Source organism: Serinus canaria, chromosome 3 (assembly GCF_022539315.1).
Source record: "Serinus canaria isolate serCan28SL12 chromosome 3, serCan2020, whole genome shotgun sequence".
NCBI lineage: Eukaryota > Metazoa > Chordata > Aves > Passeriformes > Fringillidae > Serinus > Serinus canaria.
In genome coordinates this window covers 19,014,044-19,040,835 of record NC_066316.1, presented here as the reverse complement: position 1 = coordinate 19,040,835, position 26,792 = coordinate 19,014,044, and the positions used below count along the sequence as shown (strand labels likewise).

The following is a 26,792-nucleotide window of genomic DNA, read 5'->3' as shown; positions in this document are numbered from 1 at the left end:
AAGGCCCCGAATCCTTCCGGCTCCGGGCGGGGCTCAAGCTCTCGCCCGGCCCGTCGGGAGCGCCAAGCAGCCGCCGTGCCGCCCGCCCAGCGCAGCGTGTCCCCTGTCGGGGCCCGTCGCGCCGGCGGAAGCGCGGCCGCAGCCCGTGAGGATGCTTCGGGCCTGGTGGGCGCCGGCGCTGGAGCGGGCCCGGGCCGGGGCCGCCCGGGGCTGGCCGCGCTCCTCCGCCTCGGAGGCCGCGGCCGAGAGCCGGGAAGACTCCCGGTACCGGGACACGGTGCTGCTGCCGCGCAGCCGCTTCCCCGCGCAGCTCCCGGGGCGGCTGCAGCCCGAGACGGAGCTGAAGACGCAGCAGGTGCGGCCGGGGCCGGGCCGGTTCCCCCGGGGGGAGCGTGGGGCTGCCCTGGGCGCGGCGAGCCCCTGGCCGGCAGGAGGGCGGAGGTGGCCGGCAGGGTTTGTGTTCCGTCCCGCCGTGCAGGGCGGACTTTCTGGCGGGTCTGGGCTCTTTTTTAGAAAGGTTCAGGCTCTTGAGGTATTTTTAGTTTGGATAGTCATGAATTTTATAGGCTTTGTTTGGAGGAGAGTAACGACCGTCCGGATAATGAAGTGCTAGGATAATAATCTCAGGCCAAATATTTCATCCTCTTCGGGCTTTTTCGTACTTAAAACCCACTAATGTCTGCTCTTGCCGAATTAGAAACTATTTGTTTGCCTGCCTGCTTTTGTTGTAAATTTTGCATCCAGACTTTTTGAAAGTACAGAGAGTTGTGATAATTTTGGTCTTTTTCCTGTTTCTACAGAAATGTGGTTTTTCGGAACTGTACTCATGGCAAAGGCAAAGGAAGACAAAACAGGAATTTTGTTTACATGATGGACCACCCTATGCCAATGGAGACCCTCATGTTGGCCATGCATTAAACAAAGTAACTATTTACTTGTTCATACTTTATTTTTGTGAAGTGGTAAAAAAACCTACTGTCATGTGCCCTGTGTTCTCCATTCCCATTTAAATCAATAACACTTTAAAATGTTTGGGATTTTGGTTATTGGCTTTTAAAAACCAATGGTATGGTTATGTGGATGCCATATTTTGCCATGTTGACATAGATACTATACCCCAACATAAATACCATGTACTGAATGCTCAGTGTTCTTTTTGATTCATCCTTGAGATTCCCAGCGTTATGCTGACCACCAAGTGAGAAAGACTCAAATTGTGAGCTGTCACCCACAGCTTCTCATGGTCCCAGTGCCAGAGCTTGGGCTCCAGCAATGTGCTCTAGGCCAGTGCTATAGGTCCAGCTCGGTGTTTTAAAAAAGAGAGTAAGTCAGATTTGTTCACTTCAGGTCTTGTGAGATTATAAGGTGCATCTCTCAGTTTCACTGGTTGTGAACTCCTTGGATCAGAGGTCCTCTAACGTTCTGCCAATGTATAAAATGATAGGTGAGAAAAATAAAAAATGCAGAGTCTTTGGATCACAGAGTGGTTTGGGTTGGAAGGGACCTAAAAATAATTTAGTTCCAAATCCTCTGCCGTGGGCAGGGACACCTTCCGCTAGACCAGGTTGCTCTCATCCAAACTGGCTTTGAACACTTCCAAGGATGGGGCACCCAGAGCTTTTCTGGTCTTAAATATAAATTTACTCTGCAGCTTTTGATAATTGTATTTTTTAAGCAGGAAGAGCTTAATTACAAATGTGGCTGTTCCATGTGGGGGAGCTAAAGTGATAACAGACCCTTGTGGTTTTTCAGATTTTGAAAGACATCACCAATCGCTTCCATGTGATGAGAGGTGATAAAGTGCATTATGTGCCAGGGTGGGATTGCCATGGGCTGCCAATTGAGTTGAAGGCACTGTCAGAAGTCAAAGGAGCTGAAAATCTTTCACCAATGGAAATTCGGCAGAGAGGTAAATGAAGGCTTTTAGACTTCATTGTGACTTTTCTATTAGCTATTGGTGACATTTTTTGTGATCACTGGGTGTATTTGCCAAGCAGATAGAGCAGGCTGGAATCTGATGAAATTGGGATACTTTCGCAGAGGCTTAATTCTTTGCTGTAATGGGCATGCAGAGCATTGACCCTCAGTTAAAAAAAAAAACAAAAGGAGGGCAGGGGATTTGGATGTCTGCTTTGTTTCATTGTATAGTGGCAGGAAGCTGCAATTTATAAGATTAGCATCCTTTTGGTTTTTGAAGGCTGAATTTGATTAGGAACTGAAAAGATGCATGTAGAAGTCAGGGTCCTTCAGGACAGCTTAGCTCAGTATCACAAGTAGGAATATATTTGTTGACTTTTTAGAAATCCTACAAAACTATTGGGGTGAATCCTTTCAAAGAAAGTCTGTATTATATGGAAACTGTTTTGAAGAAATAATTTCAAATACAATATGGGTTGAAAGGCATGATCATTCAGCTGCAAAGCTTTTTGTAATATGAGCAGTTGAAACTTCTTTAATTAGAAATTGTAGTAATGAAATGGACAAACTTATTTTCAGATGTACGTTACTTAGAAAATTTTGAATCGGCATAAACAGAGGGAGTTAACTTTCACTCTTAATAGTTTTATGTTGAGAACTTATTTTGAGAAATTTTTCTTCCAAACAAAGTATATTTCCCCCCCTTTCTTAAAGAGAAAGTTTGTAGTCTAAAGACGTGCTTAAAATTCCTGTGTTAGTGAAAAAGTGCCAAGCCTGTTTACTCTTTGCAGTCATTTTTTGTAACAACCAATCTGAAATGCATGTATTTTGAACCATAATGGTTAGGGATAGGTTCACTACAATCAGCTCTGGCTTTTCTAAAAAAAAAATCAATAGTGCATTTTAAGTGATATTTTATTGATCTTAGTGTGCTAAACCACGTGCTTAATGGAACCATTCCCTTCAGCCAGAGCATTTGCAGAAAGAGCAGTTGAGAAACAGAAATCCGCCTTCATTCGTTGGGGTGTAATGGCAGATTGGGCCAACTGCTACCTTACATTTGATCCAAAGTATGAAGCAAACCAGCTGAGAGTCTTCTACAAGATGTATGATAAGGTATGTTGAGCTTCTGTGGAAGTCTGTATTGATTTTTCATGTGTTTTCTTTCTCCTAACTTTCTTTTTTTCCCCTCACTGTCCTCTCTAGGGTTTAATTTACCGGGACTATAAACCTGTGTTCTGGTCCCCTTCAACAAAGTAAGAATCAGCTCACTATTTTGTCTTCAAAATTTTAGCAAGGATGCCAGTAGCTTTTGATGTTGCAGCATGTAACTTGTGTTTGATGTATATTAGAACAGCCTTGGCTGAGGCAGAACTGGAGTACAACGAGCAGCACGTCAGTCGCTCTGTGTACATGAAATTTCCGCTGCTGAAGTCACCACCTAAGCTGACTTCTGTGATAGGTATGACTTCACTGTAGCTTTAGAGACTGACAGCTTTGATTTTTGTTATAACTGTGAGTAAAGTACTTCTAATTTACATCTGTAGATGGATCATCCCCTGCTAGTGTGCTAGTCTGGACCACGCAACCTTGGACTGTGCCAGCCAATCAAGCAGTTTGTTACATGCCTGACTCAGCGTAGGTGTCTTCCACTTGCTTCAGTTGTCTATGTCAGTCCCTACTGGTATTTAGCAGGAAATTAAAACATTCTGGGCTGCCATGACAGTTTACTTAAGGCATCTTTTTTAGGTTTTGTTTTGTTGTTTTGTTTTTAAGTGTTGCAATTGTAAGCTTTGTTCTTTATCTACTAATATATCAATTTCTGCCTAAATTTTTATTAAATTATTTCTTCTTCATGAGGCAAGGTTACCTTGAATTTTGAGATTTGTGAGTGAATTGGACATGTTAAGCATACTTGTCTGTCTTTTAGAGATGAAGAATTTCACAAATTGGTAGCTTTGGTGTTTGTAATTATTTAGTATCAGAAATTCATGTTTGCATTGCAGATACTCAATTGTAAAATGTGCAACGACTGGACAGCACTTCATCCTTGCTGCAGATAGAGTTGAATCTACAGCTGCTGTTCTGGACACACAGTTTGAAGTTGTATCAAAGTGTAAAGGTAGGTTTTAAAATTGTTAAATTGCTTAGAATTCTGCTGATAGGTGTCTGAAAACTTCTTCATTTAAATGTGTTTACAATTTGAGAATAAGCTTCACTAAAATAATACATGGAGGAGGAGTCTGTCAGATGTATTGTAGCTCAAATTATCATCCATGGATTTTAAATGAATTTTTAAAATCTTGCATCATGTTTGTAAAAATGAGATGTAGAGTGTATGTCTACATCTAGTCTGTTCGGTATGAAAATCTTAATTGCACTGCAGTTTGTCTTTCCATCCATTGCTAATGACAAGAGGGGCCTAATTACAAGCATGACTGGTGAGGTATTGTAGGTGGCTGTTGTCTGTCTGGACAAACGACAGCAGTTGAGTTGGCATCCTAACAAACTGCATAGTGGCATTTCTTAACAGGCAGGCTTGGGATTCAGTGTCATAAGTTGGGATTTGGTGTGTCATTTATGAGCTTTATTCATTTGCCCCTATCAGTGATTGAGTGCTGGAAATATGCATTTGTAAAGGAGGTGAGGGATCTGTTTCTATGATCTTTTGTTTTCTTTTTTTTTTTTTTTGTGTGTGTCTTTGTTGTCTTTCCATGCCTTCTCTTTCAGAGGAAGTCTTGTTTTTACGTAATGATGAAATTACTGGGGGTGTTTTTTGTCACAGCTTCCACCTTTTTGAATCATGCAATTTACTGATAACATCCAAGAGTAGTAGAGTTGAACCTTCTTAAAAAGAAATTTCATATTGGAACCTGTTCTTTTTAACTTCCCATATATTCAGTAATTAATTATATTTGTTGCTTTTCTGTATTTGTATACATAACTTTGTGATGGCAGTTCTTAATCATGTTCCTTCTAGGAGAAAATCATTCTGTGAACACATTTTGTCGTATGGCACATTCCTCAAGCTCTGTGATTCTTGACTTTCAGCAAGGCTTTATTAGTATTTCTTCTGTGTTTTTAACCGCTTGTTCTTTTTCTGCTCTCTGATAGAAGAAGTTGAACGTGTGAGTTGTGTTTATTTTATCTTCTGTTTGTATTTTTCAGGTGCAGATTTGGCAGGTGGTTCTTGTGCTCATCCCACCATTCCTGGTAGAGTCTCTCCCCTGTTACCTGCAAATCATGTGACAATGACAAAAGGGACAGGATTAGTTCACACAGCCCCAGCTCATGGTATGGAAGATTACAGCGTAGCTTCCCATCATCAGCTACCCACGGTACTTTATCTTTTCAGCTGTTGCTCTTGATTTCCTGCAACTGATTGACTGTGTGACACTAAAATGATTTGTGCATAAAACTTAAAAATATTTTGAAGCATTCACAGAAGTGTGAGTATCACTAATGGCCTGCAGGAATGCAAGACTAACCTTAAAAAAGTGTGTATCAGGATAAAAGAATGAAGTTTCCGTCTGCCAATTAAAACTTATGGGGAGGTGTTAGAATCAGATTTTTCTGCTCTTTTGTGGTTTTGTTTTTTAAAGGAGAACACAGAGAATGCTTCTCAGATATTGACTCTCACTACTCAGAATTGTCTTTTACATGCAGATCAGTAAGTCACCAGTAATGTAGGTCATTGTTACTTTTTTTTTTCAGCAAAGCTTGTTTTAAACACATACATAAATACAACTCATTTATGCATGTCCAGTTTGTGATTGATGGGAGTGAAGGTTCAAGATATGGGGAAGGTTAGGTTTGCTTTTATTTTGCATTGTTTGTTTGAAAAGTAACTGAAATACCAGTGACTGTGATGTGTAATAGTTGTGGTCTGTGTGCAAATGCATTGGTACTCGTTTTTTCTGACACCTTAAATTCACTTACCTGGTAGATTACTAAACTGCAGTTCACTAAATCTGAAGTGTACTTAAGTATTTTGTTATTAGTCAGAAAAGGAATCACCCAGTAGAGTATTTAACTCACTTTTGAATACCAAAATGATAATAAATTGCCACATGATATTTTATTAACATGATTAATTTATTTATTTTCAGGATTGCCTTGTGGATGAAAGTGGGTATTTTACAGAAGCAGCAGGTCCTGAACTTAAAAGCAAGAATGTCCTTGAAGAAGGGAATGAAGCTGGTGAGTATTTGATGTTTGACCATTTGTTACTTCACCATTTACAGTCCTGCAGGTATATTTTGAGAGTTTGTATAAACTGGCCATATTTTGGCATTTCTTGCTAAGTGTTGATTATGGAAAGGACTAAGTTGAGGTTAACAGCAGCCATATGTTCTAACTGAAAATTAATCTTGCCTCATTTTTTCTCTCAGTCATTAAGATGCTTCAAGCAGCTGGAAGTTTGTTAAAAGAGGAGAAATATGTGCACAGTTACCCCTATGACTGGAGGACGAGAAAACCAATTATTATTCGTGCCAGCAAACAGTGGTTCGTAAACACAGCAGATGTGAAGGCTGCAGCACAGGTATGTAATTTTCTTTCTTATGAGACACTTGAAGACAACTGATGCTACTTGGAATCAACAAAAAAAAACTTGCTCTTGCTTCCTCCGGAATATGATCTTCTCTAGGGTTTATGAACAGTAGTTGAAAAGCATTAATTCCTTGTTGAAGTGAAATATGTTGTCAGTTGTTTTGTCAATGTTTGTATAATCCAGGGTAGCTACACTGACTGGTATATTTGCTCATTGTATTTACAGATGCAAAAGTTTCTTAGAGCTACTGATGTTTTTTTCCCTAAAATATTTTTTTAAAAGATGATGTTTCAAGGAATTAAATTAGAAGAGACAATTTTGTCACTGCTAAAATTACTTTTTTTTGTTAGGCTAGCCTTGTGTGGCCAGACATCTTTGTTTGCTGCTCTGTTAATTTTGTCACAATCCTATTTTAGATAACTTTAAAGCTTGGGGTCTTTTGCTCTTTGAAGTTATGTAGATCCACACAGAAGATTCAGGCCAGCACCTTAGGGTAACAGTGATTTTATTCTAATTAGGGCATGAGGTGTATATTCCATATTCATCTTTATCTAGAATGTAACAGTGGTTACTCAGCAGGGCTGGAAGTGAGTGGTAGCCCTCTACAGACAGTTTGTATCAAAGTGGGTTTTCAAAGTAGACAACAGTACAAAATACAGTCAGCTTTTAAACTTCGGATTCAGTCACTGATGACATTTTTAACTCATTTTCAGGGTGTGTCTGCTAGTGAATCAGATAACTGGGGTTTGGTTGGGAAATACACAGTGCATGCAGTGTTCAAAGAAGTTACTGAAGTGCAGCGGGCAGTTGCCTGAAAATGTGTTGTTTGATACTGGGAGTGGGAGAGTAGATCTGTACCATATTTTACTGGCAGCATAAACATTATTTGTGGGAAGGCTGAAGCATGTTCAACAGCTCACTGTCTCCTTCATAGGATGTGCTGAAAAAAGTGAAAGTGATCCCTACATCAGCAATGAACAGGATGCTGGAGATGCTGGACAGAAGGACGTTTTGGTGCATATCACGGCAAAGATGCTGGGGCGTCCCAATTCCTGCTTTTTATCAGAAAAGCACAGGAGAATGCTTGATAAACAGGTACCTGCCTTGCCTTAGACACTGAGAAGTGACAGAAGGAGCACTGTCTCTTGTGTTGTAGTTAATGATATTATAAAACTTATTATTATTTCAAGTAGGAATACATGCCTTTACTTGAAGCTCTTTATATGCAGATCTAATTTAGATATAAGTTAATCAAAAGCTTGTGGCTGGAAGTGACTTACATATAAATAATAGGAATAAATTTACTTACATACTTAAGTTACCTGAAAACTTCTCTTGAAATTAATTACTGTTTTCATTCCTCATCTTCAGTGAGCTGACAATCATGACTGGCCTTTCCATTTAAGCAAGCAGTGAAATGAAAGTTGTGGTTAGAATAGATGGCAACTGTAATTGTACCACTGTACATTAAATAGTCCAGGTGCTGTGTTAAAATAGCTTTTTGCAGTTAAGTGACAGTGAGCTCTGAAATGGAATAACCACATTGGTTGCAGAATAAATAAGCACATTTTGTTTCAAAACAAAATTAGAGTGGTTTTGAAGACCAGCCTCAACTGACCCTTAGATATATGATTTGGTATGTCCAGATCTTCAGATGCTAGCCTGATTCTGCCATCTTTTGGTTAATAGTATCCAGATATTGCAAACAGTGCATTTCAGGAGTTATAAGCAACATAATGCAGAGGAAATCCAAGGTGTGCTTTAAAACAAGGAAACTTTACCAAATATGATCCTTTTCTGTCAGGAGTAAGAGCATTCTGCTTTGACTTCTTTGGGGAACAAAGGTTTTCAGTTATGAATGCTCTCTAAGAGGTGATTTTGTAAAAAGAGTGTTGTGGAGTTCCGCGTTCATTGAATTAGTTTCATAATTTTTTTCTGCCTTTAGATATGCTGATGTAACTCAGTTTTGTACACCTTATCCTTACAACCTTTTGTGAAAATTCATAATAAGTTTTTACAGCTGAACTTGAAAACTGTTGCAGAACTTTTTTTTATTCTGATGTTGAGTAAATATACTGCTGGAGTCTAGCATGTTTTCCAGAGGCTGTACTGAGCACACAAGCAGTAGACAGTAGACAGTAGTAGGTGAGGCTCAGGGTGTGGAGAGCAGGGAATGGACTTTAGACAGGTAGTCCTTAGCTTCACCCGGTGTGACTGGGTGTGTAGCTGTGCAGAGAGGTGTACTTTGGCTCTCTCACTGTAGGCAATAAGTGTGAGAAAGGACCACAGGAGCCACAATGTCATTTATAGTGCCTGGATAATGCTGACACAGATCAGGAAATAAATGGGTGGAAGATTTGTGGGACATAAAACCATTTTACCTGCAAAAAAGCAGGTGTGTGTCTCTATAAAGAACTACTATTTCTGAGGAATTCTTTTTGTATTCTGGTTGGAGAGTAGACTTGAGAGTGTGTGTGTTGCTTAAAAATGGTTAAATATATAGTTTAACAAGCAAAAAAGTATAATGAAAACCAGTCCAGCACTCAAATGTGAAGGGCACCATGAAGCAGGAGCTCCTTCTGAACTCTGAGGAGCTGGGACAGAAAGCATTTGAAAGGAGGGATACATGGGAATTCCTTTAGGTTTTAGTAAAGTCACTTTGAAAGGCTGTGACCTGTATTAAAGCCCCTGCCTTTTGTGAGTGCTCAAGCTGTGTGAAATTATTCCTGAAATTGTGCAAAATGTGGCAATCACAGCATTTTGATGTGGTAAACTGCCGCAGCTTAACACCTTCAACTTTGTGTGTGGGTGTTGGCCCAGCAGTGAGTATTGTAGGGAATTGAGCAAAGGGACAGCATAGCATGTTTGGGTAGAATTGATCTGGGGAAAGAGAGGCATTTAGGAAAAAAAACAGACATATTCACTATACTTGAAAAAAGATTTATTTCATTTGACTGACAGGTTCAGATAGTCATTAATAGCCAGTACTCTTTACTTCTAACTTTACTTACTCTTGGTGGAATTTTCAAAGGAAAGTGTAAAGCAGTCATTAAATATTCTAAAAAGTTTGAGCTAAATATTTGTAAAGTTAACTGTAAGAGACTTCTGTAAGTGGAGTAGAAGTGCACAGAATATTGGCCTATAGAAGTGACAGGCAAATGCAGAAGACAGTCTGTCAATTCATAGGTCATTTTCCTGGACACCAGTTCTTACTGAAAACAGCAGCTAAACCTGACTGTTTTGTTACATTTGCATTATCATTTTGAAAATAATTTTACAACAGGTTGCTGACATACTTTTTAATGTGAAACTTTTTAAGTTTCATACTTAGACAGTGTGAATAATTAATATAGTTAAAACACCAGTAAATAACTTGCATTTCAACACATGAGCTGTTTTTAACTTGAATGCTGGATAAACAACTTTTCAGTAATAGCTGCTGTGGAGTTTTTGAGTGACTATCAAAAGTAACAGCATCTCCACTGGAAGTCAGTGTAGTCCACATGGAGTTGCTGTTACATATGAGAGCACCAGTGGTCGATCTTGAGTGATCCTGTTCATGTATCACCTGTAAAAAGACTTTTAAAAAAGAAAAAAAAATAGAAAATAAAGAAAAGAAAATAAACTGTTGTTTCCCTCTGAGAGTTGTCCCTGAATTTGTCAAAAAAAAAAAAATAAAAAAAAAATGTGAAAAACTGCTGAAAGCCCTTCTTTCAGGGTGGAACTGCTTTCTCTAACAGTATTTTTGCCACACCAGCAATCCAGTCTTTCTAGCTTAAAAGCCAAGAGGTAGTTGTAATGTTCAATGCAGTATCTCCATGAGTCATTGCTGCTGTGCCCCCCCTGCAATAACCCTAAAAGATATTTGATTCAATTACATTGTCATCTATGGTTAGGAATGTAATATACCAATGATGTTTAAATTCTTTTATGCAGCGTATACTGCATCATATTATGACCAGGAGTGTAAAAAAAAAGAGAAAGCAGAGCACTTTTTCATTATTGCCATTTTCAGTAAGAATACAGAGGTGAGATTTTGTGCGATTTTTCTGCACAAATGGAGAAAAAAGACTTTAAATAATTTAGAGTACATGCACAAATAGATGCTTATGCTGTGTGACAGCTTTCAACATTTAACAGATTTCAAGAGAAAACATTCTCCATCTAGAAACTCTGTAACTCATGGAAAAAAAGAGCTCCAAAACTAAAATATGAGAATTGTAATTCCAGTAGTAGCTCAGCACAGGTAATAAATGTGAGATACATACTTTAATCTGACCTCGTGCAATAAAGGCGTTACAAATTCACTGTTCATATATTGGTAATGAATAATAGTATTGGAAAGATTGTTCTAATGCCTCACAGCCTTTGTCCACTTCTCTGTGACTTTGATTAACACGTAAATCAAATTTCTGAAAAAGAAAAACCCAAGGTGTTTTTGAAGGAGATCTGTTCTGTGCTCTAATTTGTTTTTTAAAATAATAAGACATTTCAGTGAATTGCAATTAATAGCAGCTTACCATCCCCTAAATACTTACAGCTGTAGTATCAACATTCTTGTAAAGCAGGACATAACTTTCCCTCTTTGCTGCTGTTGGATAGGAGATGGAGAGAACATCAGGCTCTGTATTCTTCTGCTCTTGACTGTATCTTAATGCTGCCTAATTTCTGTTAACAGATTAAATAAGTGTGCAGCATAATCAATACCTGGCTCCCGGGTGATTGGCTGGAGCCGTGGTAGCGTGAATTGCCGTAGGGGTGTCAGAGCATAGCAGGGACACGTAATGCAAGTTCTTCCAGATAGCCTCTGAATAAAGGGCAAAGTTTTACAATGCCTTTATGGCTCACTCGGGGAATTATCATGCTCACCTTGAAGGCTGCAGATTATAAAGTGATGAGTAGTTATTTGAGCAAGGTGGTTTTCACTTGCACCTTACAGAAGAGTACTTTGCAAAAGTCCTTCTCCTTATAATGCAGATAACTTAAATAAATTTATTTCTGTCTTGAAGTCAAATTAATCATAAGGATCCTGCAAGAAGAGCAGAGACAAGTACAGGAGCTGTGTTTGTTTGTCTTGTATTTTTCAAACTGTAGGAGTAAGAAAGATTTGTTGAAAAGGTACCCTGGAAATTTTTCATCTAAACTACCTCCTCTTATGAAATGCTTGTTAATGTTCACATATATTCCGTAGGGAAATGATGTATAGTTAAAAAGAACTTGCCCTGCTAAAACATTGGGGTTTTTAAAACATTATTTGAAACTATGATAGAATTTTGAGAATATTGGTCAATAAAAAGTTGACTTCACAGTCCTTGACTCCTTGTTTCTTGTAAGTGATTGATAGCACATATCTGACCTTCTTTTACTTATCTGAAAACTTTTATCTGTAGCATAATTGTACCTGTTGGTTCTTGTGTAACAAAAATGTCTTTTGAAAAATCTGCTCTACATAAATTAATAGTGTAATCTTTGCATTGCATGGCAATATACTTGATAAAAGGTTAGCTCATTAGATGTTTTGTGGGAATGGTGTATCTACAAGGCTACACAAGTCTTGTGTGACTTTGGCAATACTTACTGTAAATGAAAGCAGGCATTTTATTATGGTTTCCCAAGGGAGAGTAATAGCAAGGGTTTATTTCCTTCTTCTCTCTCCCCTCACCCACCTTTGATGGAAAGGAAAAAATAGTTTATTAAGAGTATCTTTTTACATGCTGTCCAAGATAAGTGTTAGTTTTGATTTATAGCTGGATTTATCACCTTTTATAAATCCCTCCAAATATTGATATTGTGAAATACCTGTTGAAAATTTTAAAAATGTATAGGTTAAAATGAATTCATCACTGGAGTTTATGTCTCTCCACTGAAGTGTATTTGCAATATGAAAAATTGGAAGAAGACAGGCTTAGTTCCTGTTTAAATTTCCTGCTTTACAGGATGTGCTGGTAGCTTTTCTGTACTAATTGTGGGTATGATTCCTGTTCAGAGAATTTTTCTGGCTCTCATTGAGGCCAGAGCCATTAGCTGAGTGCTGAATTACTTCTTGCATGAATCACTCAACATACAAATATTTTACATTTACATTTTTAATAAACATGTTTTAGGGTAAATCATCCTCTTTTTAATTTAGCTACTCTTGTCCTCTGCTCGTGAGTTCCATGAGTAAGACTCAGCCAGTGAAAGGAAGGCGTTGAAACTGTGGAGAGAGCTCTTGAAATCCTCAGGTGAAGACAACTGGTTATCTATAACTGTCTTTAAAAATACACTGATAGTGTATTTGAGGAGAATCCAAGGTGGAAAATTCTACTGGCAAATGGTGAAAAATGATATTGTGTATTGCTTTTTCTAAAATGTTCCTGGATGCTGCAGTATCATTGCTAAAGGTCAGGGTATAAATCCAGCTTTGTCAGTGGAAGGTAATCATCCTACGAAAGACAAATTCAGTGGAATAGTTTAGTCCAGACTGAGGCAAATTATTTTTTGTGTGTTTCCTGTGAGCTTTCTGAATTTGGAGTTTTAGGGTAAAGGAGGCAAGACATAAGGGTTGCACATCAGCTATCTGCCGGGAATTATACCTGTACTGGGGTTGTTAGCTTTTGTCTTGGAGAGGTTACACTCTCACAACTGGAAGTATAGCCAACCAAACAGGCCTCTGTGCTAATATTTCTTTAAAGAAGGGGTACTGTTCACAACTGGAGCTCTTCAGTGTTGTTGTAGCAAGATAAATGTTAGCAGATACATTACAAAGCCATAAATTGTGTCCTACTACCATTGAAATGGAAGGTGAATGATGCCTGTGCTGGTTTGAAAGGGGCAGAATGGTGGTGGTGCCACAGGGATGTCCGTGTGTGAGTATTGCTGCTTAATGACCTTTCCCTGCAGAGAATCTGCTGAGATGTTCTACAGAAATTTATTTTGAGAAGTGAATTGATTAATTGATGATTGATTGATTGATACAAAATTGATATTCTGTCATTGCAATTTGAGCCTTCAAGAGCAAAACTGGATTTTCTTCTTACCGTTGCACCTCGTATCATGAACTGAAGTAATTTGTTCTACAGCTTCTTTGAGAACATGTTTTCATGCTTAAACCCTGAGTGTAAGAGTCCATTAAATGTTTTAGTGATGTAGCTCAGCTTACTAGAAGTGCAGTAAAATACTGTGCTGGAAACCAAACACAAAACTGAGTGAAGACTGAAGAAGATCATCTGCCTTCTGTGTTATTAAGATAATTATGCCAGATAATTATTTTACTTTTCCCCCTTTTGCAATACTGTGTTAAGAAATTAGTTAAGTGATTCAATCTTAATTTCTCAAGTTATAAACAAATCTCTGGTGTCCTGGGTAACACAGCAAGTTTAGTTTGAAGTTGGCAGGTCAGGATGATCTGTTGTACTCCTTAAATACAGCAGATGTCTTTAAAATCACCTCTTTAGCAAGTGCTCTGTGAATCAGCAAGACAAAGTGTGTGGGGTTCCTCTTTTTTTTTTAAGATACTTTATGTCTAGACTTGGTATTAAGCAATATTAAAATCAATTCCCCATAGCCTTACCTACTAGGGCCAAGGACTGAATGTGTCATAACTAGTGCACAGAACTGCACACCTTGAAGTTGTCTTATCTGTTCAGATCAGAAAAATGCTTAGTTAACTTTTTAATTTTTCTTATTTCCATAATATCTGTTTATTTTCAGGACCTTTGTCCTGGTTGGTGCTATATGATATGAACTTATAGATTGCCTTCAGAGTGTATATTGAATGGTTTATTATCACTCCTCTATGGGTGCAAAATTTTCAGTTTCTTACATTATTTGGATTAATATATTTATATTTATTACCATTACAATTATATATATTACAATTTAAAAATATATTGCTAAATTTGGGCAATTCAGGCAACTGGAAGCTTAAGATGTAGATCTATATAGAGATAGATATATATATGTGTGTGTATATGTGTGTGAGTGGACTACTTGAAAAGCTGTCATTTCCTCACTCCTTTCTGTGTGAGTTCTCAAAGTCTCTCTATCCAGTAGGAAAAATAAACCTGTTGTTAAAAAGAGCAGATATTTTGATGGGAAATACTTGTGTAGTTTCTTTAAATTCAACGTCAATAAATAGCAAATAAAATGGATTTTAGAAGTTTCCAAGCTGCTGGCATCTTTTCTGAGTGCCCCAATTATGAGGTATTTGCAGAAGAAGATCGTTGGAATCCATGTAGGTTTTTGTATGTTGTACAAATCCTCCTATCTTGGAAGGCAAAGCCAGAAAGTATGTAATGCAGGCAGGAAGCTCTGAAGTTTTGTATGGATTAGAAGCTGGAAAATCACAGGTTCTAATAGCTTGGTCTCTGTATCAGCATCTCTCACTGCTTTGGGTCTGGGATACTTATGGAAAGGTGTGATTAACTCCTCTATTCATAAACCCCTTTTTTCCTCCTAACCCAGTGAAACCATCACAGATGTCATCAAAATAGTGGAGCAACAAGGAACAGATGCATGGTGGGTCCTCCCTATTGAACAACTCTTGTCAAAAGAGGCTGTAGCAAAGGTAAACTTCTGTCTTCAGGTACAGCAGGTGCTCAAGACAATTGAGTGAAGGGAAACAATAGAAAAATTTTGTTTATTCCCATGATCGTCTTCAGTCTTGTTATCCTCCTTGTGAAAGGAGTGTTCAAAAAGTGAGATCTGAGTGGAGCAGAACACAATTTGTGCTGTTAATTCAGGGCAGAGATCTCCATCCTCCTCCTCTTAGATCAGGAGGAAAGTGACATCGGAATTAACCAAATAATGAGCTCAAATATGTATTAGGTCTTGGTCATTAAGATGGATTATAATTTTTATTTAGTTCTTCCTAACTTTTTATTGTTCTTTAACAATCGTGTACTTAAGCTAGCACAAAACTGTAGTGTTACTGTGCCATCTGAGATTTTCTTTGTAATTTTTCCTTGCCCTACCTTGAGTTTCCATCAGTAATTTTCTGAAAACTCTTGTCAAAAATTACCTACATTATTTTGTGTTTACTCACAAAGTTGGTAACAGAACCTATACAAAACTGGTCCAGAACTGAAATTTTCTTTATTTCTAGCTTTGAAAAGCATTGATGATTTAGAGTATTCTATTTGCATTATTTAATAATTGTTCTCTCAATTGTTCTCTAGGCTGGTGGTCGTGATGTTTCAGATTATGTCAAGGGACAAGATGTTCTAGACATTTGGTTTGACAGTGGAACCTCCTGGGCTCATGTTTTGGAAGGTAAAGAATTCCTATGTTGCTCCTTCTTTTAAAATATTTGGAGAGAGAAATATAACTGTTCTGTGTGACAGTGTTGGTGTCAGCAAAACTGAGGCAGATTATGCCATCAGCGGGCTGTCTGTGACTTTTAAAGCTGCTTTTACTTGTAATGAGAAGGATTTAATGTTGGCAAACTCATTTTCAGCATAATTAAAGTTGAGGTTTTTCTAATACGCTGCTCTAATGGTTCTGACATGTGGTGGGTGTACTGTGTAACTGCTGATCACCTCATACTTGCTTTCAGTGGAGAAGTCTCATGACACAGACACCCAAGGTACTTTGCTGCTCGTTGGTACTCCTAAACTGCTTTTAGTTAACAAATTTTTGTCTGTGTTTATTTGCTCCAAATAGCACAGACAAACAGCAAAGACTGAGATCAGCTGCTGAGTCTAAGATTTATAATTTAAAAGTGTAGGTGTGCTTTTTCACTTCTGATCACTTTCAGTAACTAAAGCAGTGTATTGTGGCTTAAATTATTTATACTTGCTATATGCTGTTTATGGCTCCTGCTGCCAGTAGTTGCTACTCAGTAGGTAGGAGATAGATATTTGTATAAAAAGATGTAAAATACACACTGTTTGCCTGAAGGATGGTGCAAAGTCAGGAGTCTTTTCTAAAGGAGGAGTCTGGTCCCATACATCAAGTCTGTTGGACTTTAAACCCTCTGTACACAATTGCATGATAACAATCTGCTGAATTATAAAACACGTTAGTACCAGAGTTTTATTTCTTAGCAACATGGTCAGGCAACAGTACCATCAGCAAGCATTCATTTTCTAGAGGACTTTTACATATATTGAGGTTTGTGCTCTTTAAAAATGTTTTTGGTTTGATTTTGAAAGCTATAACAAAGTAGTGGTATTTTATGCAGTTACAAACTTACCTTGTTAAAGAGCTGAACACCTCAGCCCTCTAATCCTTTTTAAAGGAGATAAATTTTCATAAGGAATAGCAGAATCAAGGCTCTGGATTCGTTGTTAATTTGTGTAAAGCTCCCATATATGGATTCTGTAGTGTCTAATAAATGTTGGGGTTATCACAATATAGACTTCTTTCATGGAACTATTACAAGTTGCTCTTCTCTACCTAGTCCTCTCTTTTAATGAAATTTGCTCAAGCTTGGTGTGTGTAAGGCATCTTCTTCTGCTGTGTGACATAACTGGAGTGGCCCCACTGCTGTCAAAGCTGGGGACTGGCTAACCAGCAGTGTAACCTCCTAACCCTGTTTATTCTCTGAAATGACACAAAAGTTGCATTACCTTTTTTCTGTGTAACTGAGGCTTCCAGCCACTGCCAGAAGTGAAGTACAGTCTGTGATTCATATCAAATTACTGGTTTAACTCACCTTTTATGAAACTTTGCAAGAGAAGTTGTTGAATTAAGAATTTTGTCATCTATTTCCCAAATATGCTCCAGTTTTTAAAGCTTTTTGCAGAACTTCTTCCCATATCAATGATAATAAGCAAGGCTTACAGACAGACTAATGGGTGGGGTTGTTTTCCAAAGTACTCCTGGAGGAAAAAAAGATGGAATTCATGGAGAAACACAAGATTGCTTAGAGAATGTCATTATGTGAAGAACTAATTTTGTGGTAGGAGATGAGTGATAGCAGAGGTTGTTGCTGCCTTCTGATGTCAGTGTTGGTGGAAGAGGTTCTTTCACAGCACGAGTTACTTTCAGGCAACTGCAGAATATAAAAGATGGCTAAAACTGAGGCTAATGTTTGTTTCACTCTGCCCTGAACTCATGTTATTGAAAATTCTAAGTCAATGATCTGTTAGTAACTAGCTGGAATAACAGATGTTACAGATTTCCCTGTCAGTTCCAGTCTTGTGAAAATAATTCCTTCTCTTCAGCATCTCTGCAACTCAGAACTTGGCGTGAGTTTTAAGTGCACTTGACCCAGCTGTGTCCAAGCTTACTAAAGGAGTTGCAGCTGTTACAAAATTAATCCCTTTGGCTGATGGCCACACACAGATTGCTGTCAGCAAAAACAGCAGGTTGGGAAGGGGGTGAAGAGGGGCAAGAAGAGACATTCTGCTGAATGAGGTTAAAGGAATTGCTCAGTGACAGCCGAGCCCAATGGTGTAAATCATAGGTTGCATTACCTTTTGCCCTTGCACAGTCCTGTTTCTAATGCTTGCCCTGCTGCATCTCCTTCCAGGGACTGGGCCTGTTTCTGATGGACATGGCTTAAAGTTACTCTTGTTCCATTAAATTACGGTTGGCTACCTTTTTCCAGCCTGGGTGTGCCTAAGGTACCACTTGTAGCTAAACGACAGATTAACCAAACCATTCTGTCAGCAGTGTGGCAGGTGCAACTTACACACTAAAATCAGAGATTTGGCTACTAGATTTGTAGTCACAAACCCAAAATTGTACAGCTACAAGTAGACTGTGTGAAATAAACACCACTCACTGGCATCACTGAGAGCAGATCCACAAGTGTAACGTTCTCTGAAATCCCCTAAAATTTCCTGGGGATGCTGTTTGCTTTGTTAATGCTCTGTTTGCCTAACACTGTAACACTGTTTTCACTGAACAGTTTATTGTTGTGCCCTCTCATCCTGTTTGTTTCTTGCTACACATGACTTTTTTTTTTTTTTTTTTTTAAGAAATGTTTTATGCAATGTTAAAATTAAAGTCCAAATGCTTCAGACGGGGATAACTGCATTTTCACAATGCTGCTGTGATATAGAAGAGTGATAGTACACTGCTTCCAAAAAGAAAGTGTGGTAAAAGCAAAATTTTGTTCAAAAGCATGTGCTAATTTTCAATAATTAATGCTGTGGTTCCCAGCACTTGTTCTGTTGTTCTTTTGCTTTGAAGTTCAGCCTTTTGACAGAGCTCATTTCAGTAGCTCCTTATGGAACATCCATTTAAGTGATGTCTTAAAATGTCTTAAAATTCTCCTACGTTTTCCTCATGGGCAGAGTGCCATCTTCACTACAACTTCGAGATGATTCTTTTTTAAAATATTTCATATAAAAATGCATACTGGACTTTATTGTGATGTGATTTGCCACTGGTAAAAGTCACACAGCTTTTTACCCACAGTTTTGTGGGTATTGAAATTATGGTAGTTTTCAACATCGTAACTTTTTTTTCCCTATCTTATTTGGTAATTTTTAACTGAATGAATGTGATTATTTTACAGCTTGCCTATCTAAGTGTTTAAACTTTTGTGCTGACTGAGAGGCTTGAATTTATCTTAGCTGGTTCATTCCTGGCATTAAAATACATTATGTTTAATCTAAAAGTCAAAGTCTGTAAGATCAAAGATATGGAATCTTGAAATCCAAACCAGAAGGATCATAAATTGTAATTCTCTTTAACGACCTATGTACTATACCTCAGTTAAAATAAACAACAGAAAAGTCTCTTTGGGGTTGTTGGGCATACTTCTCCATTTACAAAAAAAAAAAAAAAAAGTGAGCACTGTTGTAATTAATTTATGTATCACAATTTTAACAAAACTGAGGAAGGGGAGCTACTTATAAGGCAGGTTTTGTATATGCAAACCCCATGTTCGTATTTTACAGATAAAATGTTCAGGCCTCTGTTAACTTTGCAAGCACCAGTAGCCAGCTTGCCAGATGTAATAGTTCCTGCCAGAAAAGCTCAATCCAGTTTGCTGTTTGTAATCAGTTGTTTGTTGAAATTCCTCTCACCTCTAAGTTCTAACTACTGGCAATTCCATGAAAAGTTCACTTCTCTAAAACCAGTGGCTAGTAAACTAGTTGTAAGTAACAAATGGGTTGTTCAGATTTTCTAATGTTACTGTCTTCCTTACCACAAATGTTCTTTTTTTATCTTGTCCTCACAGGTATTTTTGCAGTCTTTTAATACAAAGGTTGCTCCTTACTCACTGTACTTCTAAACCCCAGACTCTTTGTAGATTTCCTTGACTGAATAAATAGATGTGTAAAAACCATGATATCCACCCACACATTTTTCCTGTGCTACCTGGAACTGTGTGGCCTTGACCTTTGTAATGTTGAACTTCCCTTTATTGCAGGATGGATCTAAATATTGAAACTTCCATTAAGTTAAACAAATAAATCAAGTGTGTCAGTGGCAGAAAGCAGCATTGTCTCAGGGGTCATAGGAAGAGGAAAAGAGGAGATAGTGAATAAAAATTGAATAGGAAAACTTCTGTCTGAATATTGAGAAAGCAACACCAACTTGTAGAATCAAAACTAAACTCCTGACAAATATGTGTATGGTTTTGCACCTTTGTAGGCTTTGACTTGCATGTTCTCCTGTGTTCACATTGCTCTGTTCTCACTCTGGTGACCTGTCTAGGATTGCTTATGACAAGGAGGGACTTTCTGAGTCAACAAGTTTGTACCTTTTTGCACAGTGACTGAATTCCACCAGTAAAGCCATTTAAACTGTGCTGTCCTCTCTCAACCCTGTGGAAGAGCGGGGTTCGCTCTTCTGCTTTTAATGTGCAATCAGCTAATACCCTGCCTGCCTTGTAGTCTGATTTTCCTCTAAAGTACTCATTAGCTGCACTTGTTCTTCCCTACCATTCCTCTTTTGTTCTGTGTGTGTATGTACAGGGAATAATATTTCTACTCAGCCTTCCCAAGCCAGGCTTTTCCAGATGCCTCTATCCCCAACAGGCTTTCTTGTTTCCCACATTGTCCTTCTCTTTCCCAAAGTTTTTGATCTTCCTGGAACACCAGTGACAAAAATGTAAATTCTGTCACAGGTGAGCTGTGGTCACTGCCAAAGCTACCTGCTCTCCTCTGTAAATGCCTTTCATGGGCTAGTTGGACACCTTACCTCTGTGCCTTGTGCCCTGAGTAATTCCATATGGGAGCACTTCAGATGGTGGCATAGATTTTTATTCATTCCAAAGTATGTGAACTTTTCTTGGGTATTCCAGTTTGTTTAGGAGCACTTGAAAAGTATTCTGAGAACTTCTGTGAAGCAATCTGAGCATGATAGCTTTTTTTCATAATTTATTATTTAGCTTAGGAGAGAGCAAGCTTATTTCTTAAATTCTGGAGTGTGGCAAGTTTTGGCTGCTTTTAAAAATTGCAATACTAATTAATCCCTTGTATCATGGTTAAGTAAGGACACACCATTTAAGAAAAGTAACTTACCTACTGGGTTTAAAAAGCAGGATAATGTTGCTAATCACTTTCAGAGATTTTGTGTGTTGTTTTAAGAATGAGGTCTGATATTTCAAATAAAATGTCCTGTTTTTTAAAGGTGCAGATCAGAGAGCAGATACATACCTTGAAGGAAAAGATCAGCTGGGAGGTTGGTTTCAGTCCTCTCTCTTAACCAGTGTGGCAGCAAGGAAAAAGGCACCATACAAGTAAGTGTTGGATTGCAAATACATTTTTAGTCCATTTATTGAATATTGGGCTTTTGGAAGTGTACACAGTAGTGTATAAACAAGAGAAATCAAACCAGTACCAAGTATCTGATTTGTGTTCTTACATTTTCAGTATAAAGTTTCTCTCAGATTGTAATTCATGTACTGTTTAACTTTTTTCTATCATAATTCTAATAATGTTTTCATACTTAGTCATTTAGGAATTATCAGATACAAGTCTGGCTTTTTGCTGTCTCTCCCACTGCCACAATTAAAGAAATTCTTTGGGAAGTCCAGTGTGCAAATCTCCCAAGATCATTGTCTTGTGAATTCAACATTAGGCTGTAGGGAATTGGGAATAGCTGTGTGCTTGTGTTCTGCTGGAGCTGTGGCACACCATTTACCTCCTGGAAGATCGAAAGCATACAGGAGGGGAATGTGGCTCAGCTGCAAGGAGGCTGTGCAATTTTGGGAAATGTATTGGCTTAAAAAGTAAATAACACTTCAGTCTTTAATTAATCTGAAATACTCATACCCTAGATATCTAAACAATCTGTTGCTTGCACAACAAAATTAAATGAGGAAAATAAATTTGTTTGCTCTCCTTGGATGGTAGTACAGGGTTTAATCGTGGTTGGTTGAACTCAGGGGATGAAGCCTCAGGCCCACCAAAACAGGGTTTCTGTGTGCTTTGACTTAAGAATATCCTCATTAGAAATCAATTCTTACCATAGATTTTCCCTGGGATTTTGTTTTCATTAAATTCTTTCCTGCAGGACTCTGGTGGTTCATGGCTTTACTGTTGGCGAGAAAGGGGAGAAGATGTCCAAATCTGTTGGCAATGTGGTTGACCCTGATGTTGTCATCAATGGAGGCGAAGTAGGTCAAGCTCCTGAGTGTCTCAGAACTGCCACTTACAACCTTTCACTGCTAGATTCTGCAGCTGTCTTGTGGCAGAACTCTGTCAGGTTCTTCTTTGGCTATACTGCAGTTCCAGTTGGCTGGACTGAAAAACTTGAGTTGCGCTGCTTCTGCTGTAGTGCAAGAAAACCCCTCACCTTAATTCTCTACTAAGAGAGAAGAAAATTATGCAGAGGGTGTAGGATGGTTCCTTTTTACCAGTGTTGATGGAGTAATGGAGAAGAGGAATAATAAAAATAAAAAAATTAAAATAGTGAACCTCTGCTATGAAACTGACTGAAGCCTACCATGTGTGGCTGGCAGTGGAGCAGTCAGATGTAGCAGCTGCACCCCAGCAATCTCTCTGCCCTCAGACTCTTATTATTGACTCTGGGAACTTCATTCCCTGATCAGGGAGGTTGCACTGCCGGTGCATTCAGATGCTCTGAATTTCCCTCCCTCCCCAGTCCCACTGTTGCTCTTTCTGAGGCTGCTGAGCAGATTTTGCAACTCACTAGACAAAAGAATCAGTCTTTGCATGACTTGCTTATCTGATTAATTAAAAGACACAATTGTTCCTATTCTTTCGCAGAGGAGAAAAGCCATTTTCAGAGTTGAAAACAGCCTGAACAGGAAGAAAAACCTATGTAGTTTTAGATATTAACATTGCTATTTTAATGATAAGCGTTGAAAGGATTTAAGGCTGCAGATGAGTTTCTCTCAGCTTACCTGGGTTCTAGCACTGCCTGAACACACAGTGCTGCAGGTGTGGGTTACTAAAAGAGGGGGAGGCCTCCAAGCACAGCAGCCTCTGGGCACATAGACAGAGTTATAGGTAGTCCTGCGAGGAACAGGCAGTTGGACTGGATGATCCCTATGGATCCCTTTCAGCTGGAGATATTTTATGGCTCTGTGCTTTCCTGCCTGTCCTCAGGATCACACCAAGGATCCTCCATATGGTGCCGATGTTCTCCGCTGGTGGGTGGCGGAATCCAATGTTTTCACGGAGGTGATGATTGGGCCTGTGGTGCTCAATGCTGCCAGAGATGACATCAACAAGGTAAGAGCCACCACTGCCAATACTGTTCATCCCGTGAACAGATCCTCTGTGTCTTGCCTGCAAAGCTTTCCAGTCTTTTGCCTAAAGAAAGCTTTTCCAAGCTTATTTAGGGAGGTACTACTGCTTTTTATACCTGTGGGTCAAATAGTAAAGTGTGCTGAGAAAAAGACTCATTTCACATCTTTGTGCTTTGGTAACAGCCAGTCTTTATTTTTCTGTAGGTCCTTTTGCCATGTGTTCTTTATGATGCCTTTGTAACTATTCAGTCAGTCATTTTGAAAAGTAGTCAGTTTTAGTTAGTGATGGGACATGAGCATTTTGTATTTAATCTAAAGTGAAGGCTACTAATGTTTAATTGCTCGGGGTTGTTCTAGCTCCGGAACACACTACGCTTCATGCTGGGAAATGTGGAGGGCTTCAACCCAGAGACAGATTCCATCCCCCCTGCAGAGATGTACATAGTGGATCAATACATGCTGCATTTACTGCATGAATATGGCAGCAAGGTAAGGGGAATTGTGAACATATGATGAACATATGTGTAATGTTTTCCATTGGCTTTATTTTCTTTAGGTGTGTGAGTAAAGTGTGTGTGTCAAGCAGGCACATTACAACCACAAAGGATCCTTCAATGCAATGTGCACTCCCTTAAGCCCGTCTCAATTTTTGAGGAAGAATTTTAACTTTCTTAACTTGGTTTGGACATCAACCAGATTTTTCCACTCACTGCCCAAGACCTCGAATTAGAAGTCTTTAAAAATAGTTAAAAGGTAGATATTTAAAAAAAAAACAAACCCAAAAACTAGAGCTTTGGAAATTTGCTGTTGTACAGAAGTTTGACATTTCTGTCACTCAGAACCATTCTGCTGAATCCTGAAAAATAGTTTCTGGGGTTTCCCTTTTTCTTTCCACTGAAACTTGAATGGAAATTACTTATTTGGCCTAACTGTTAACTCACTTAACTTTTTTTCCCCTCCAACAACCTTTTAAAGTTTCTGCCAGACCTCTTGCCACTCATTCTGTTTTCTGTAAGGTTAGTTTATCAGAGGGTGTGTGATGCAAACCAATGCACTGTTCTTACCTCCCTCTCCCAGGTTACAGAAGCTTACAAACAATATGATTATAGTAAAGTTGTTCGACTGCTGCAAGCATTCTGTTCCAGAAGCTTGTCTAACTTCTATTTCAACATGATCAAGGACAGGTGAGTTCCTTCCTGCTGCCTTTAAAAGGGAAAAAAGAAAGGAATGGGTCTGAGATGGAGGTAATAAGGTTCCAGGTGAATGCTGAGTGAGCACAGGTATCACTGAGGATCTCTCAGTGCATTCAGCTGAGTGGTTGTTATCACTGTGCTCTCTTCTGTCCAGCAGTGGTACTGAACACTTTAAAAGGTCATCAAATGAGAACATTTAAAACCAAATAAATATTTAAAGATAGAGTCTTGGATCTATATTTTTACCCAGAAAGGGTGTGCATCTGAATTTGGGAAGACAGGAGGAAGAGCTTTTAGCAGTTAGCTGTGCAACTGAGTGTATTTATCTGGTTTTTTTAGATCAGTGAAAGAATCCTAAGGCTGTGACAGATACCTGTGTAAATGTGCAAGGGCTATTTCATGGGGTAGGAGGGGTGGAGGTTATACTGATCTTCAGTTGTCAGAACGTGAGTAAAGGAGGAGTGGGGGGAAAAGAAGCCCTAATGCTGAGGTTTACACGTGAACCAGAGCAAAGGGCTGACAGCTGCAGGCTCAGCTCCTTAAGGACAGATTCTCTCTTCCCTAATTACCATGTAGAGAATCTCCTTTCCTGTGACAAACTCCTTTCCTGTGGCTGCAGATGTGGATGGTCTTGTCTATAGCTCACTTTGCTTTCCTAGGGAAGGGCACCCTAGAAAAGCTTTCCTTACAAAGGCTAGGTGGGTCAGACTTCTGTACGTCCACTGGCAGTCCTAAAAGTGTGGCTCTTGAGCAGAAACATGAGCATAGGAATACCTTCCAGCTTTCCCTGCTGTCTTGCAGGCTCTACTGCGAAGAAGCAAAGGATCCTAAGCGTCGTTCGTGTCAAACCGTGTTGGCAGAGGCTCTGGACGTCATCATCCGCTCTTTTGCACCCATCCTGCCCCACTTGGCAGAGGAGGTTTTTCAGTACATCCCTTACAAGAAAGGTAAAGCACATACCACTGCTAAGCCTTTCCTTTAGTGCACCGTTCAATTGCATGGTTACAAGGAATGCAATTACAGAAATATGCCATTCATTTTATTCATTTCATAAACACTCAAATAGACTAAAATAAGAATTGCTTTGTTTTGCTTTCAAGACTCAGAGGGTGTGTTTCGTACTGGCTGGATTAATGCAAGCTCAGCATGGAAGAAGCCTGGCATTGAGGAAGCAATAGAAGGTGCATGTGCAATGAGAGACTCCTTCCTTGGGTCCATCTCTGGCAAGAATGCTTTGGAATATGAAGTCATCATTGTAATTGAGCCTGGACTGCTGTTCGAATTAATGGAGGTAAAAAAAATGCAACTAAGAGTAGTGTTGTCTGTGTGAAAACTTCCTTCTGCTTTATACTTATCAGAGAATCACAGATTGGTTGAGGTGGAAGGCACTGCTGGAGCCTGTATAGCACAGCCCCTTGCTCAGGCAGGCTTAGCTAGAACAGGTTGCCCATGCCTCTGTCCATTGGTTTTTGGATAGTTCTGAGGATGGAGACCCTACCAGCTCTCTGGACTACCTGTGCCAGTATTTCACCACCCTGACAATAAAAAAACAGTTTTGGTTGCTTGGAGGAGCACCTTTACCCTGCTAGCAGTGCTCCAGTACAGCATCCCAAGGTGGGATGCTGCTGTCCCTGTCCCTTGGGAGAGCAGAATGCTGGCTTATGCATAGCTGCTTGGCCCTCAGGCACCTTTGTCTTGGCCACTGCAGTTCAAGTCTGTCCTCCTCCTCCTGGCAGGAGTAAATCAGACTCTTGGTTCAAACCATCCACTCTGATTAGGAACCACAGTTCAGTATTTATTTTCTAGACTGGACAGTGCTGACAAACAAAACCAAGTTCCAAGTCTGAAAGCTCTCTGTCCCCCAGGCACTGCAGGCTGAAGAAACTTCCAGTGTTTCCCAGCTGAATGAGATAATGATGGCTTCCCAGACAACCCTGCTGAGCGAAGTCCCCAAAGAAATACCTTCAGATGCAAACATCATAAAAGGGACCTTTCTGATTAACTTGGAAGGTAAGAGATCCATTCCAGAGAGACTCCTGCACTACACAGAGGTTGTTCATGGCTTGGGTCTTACCTGCAGCTCCAGCCTCTCTCTCAGCAATTACACTTTCTTTGACAGGTGGTGACATCTGTGAACAGTCTTCATACAAAGTTATAGCCCAACCCATTGCCAAAGCAAAATGCCCTCGCTGCAGGAGATACACGGCCGAGTCCTCAAGCACTCCCTGCCCACGGTGCCTCCAAGTACTTGCTGCTGGAAAGGGGAGCACGTGAAGACAAAATGCCTATGCAAAAGCTGCTCCAAAGTGGCTGAAGCAGCAGGTCTGCAAACTGGAACCTGTAGAAGCAGATGCTTAAGCCCCAGCCTGAGCAGGAGTATCATGTATTTTGGGGAACCTTATATGTGTGTGTGTGTGTGTGTATATATATATATATATATATATATATATATATATATATATATATACACACACACACACACACACACTGCTTGTGTATATCACATAATAAAAAGGGTGGTTAAAAACAA

General features: G+C 39.3%; 1 protein-coding gene across 1 annotated transcript; it reads left to right on the top strand.

The window, feature by feature from the left end:
* The first annotated feature begins 3 nt into the window (after window positions 1–3).
* On the top strand, window positions 4–26,792 carry IARS2 (isoleucyl-tRNA synthetase 2, mitochondrial). Its single transcript, XM_009096386.4, has 23 exons — window positions 4–355; window positions 801–923; window positions 1,753–1,909; window positions 2,885–3,033; window positions 3,124–3,173; window positions 3,270–3,379; window positions 3,465–3,555; window positions 3,924–4,039; window positions 5,086–5,255; window positions 6,027–6,117; window positions 6,309–6,460; window positions 7,404–7,564; window positions 14,915–15,017; window positions 15,628–15,721; window positions 20,984–21,092; window positions 21,869–21,971; window positions 22,927–23,052; window positions 23,427–23,558; window positions 24,147–24,253; window positions 25,064–25,209; window positions 25,363–25,553; window positions 26,128–26,272; window positions 26,382–26,792. Exons 1-23 carry the CDS (start codon window positions 152–154, stop codon window positions 26,534–26,536), a joined length of 2,985 nt encoding a protein of 994 aa, XP_009094634.1. The 5' UTR covers window positions 4–151; the 3' UTR covers window positions 26,537–26,792.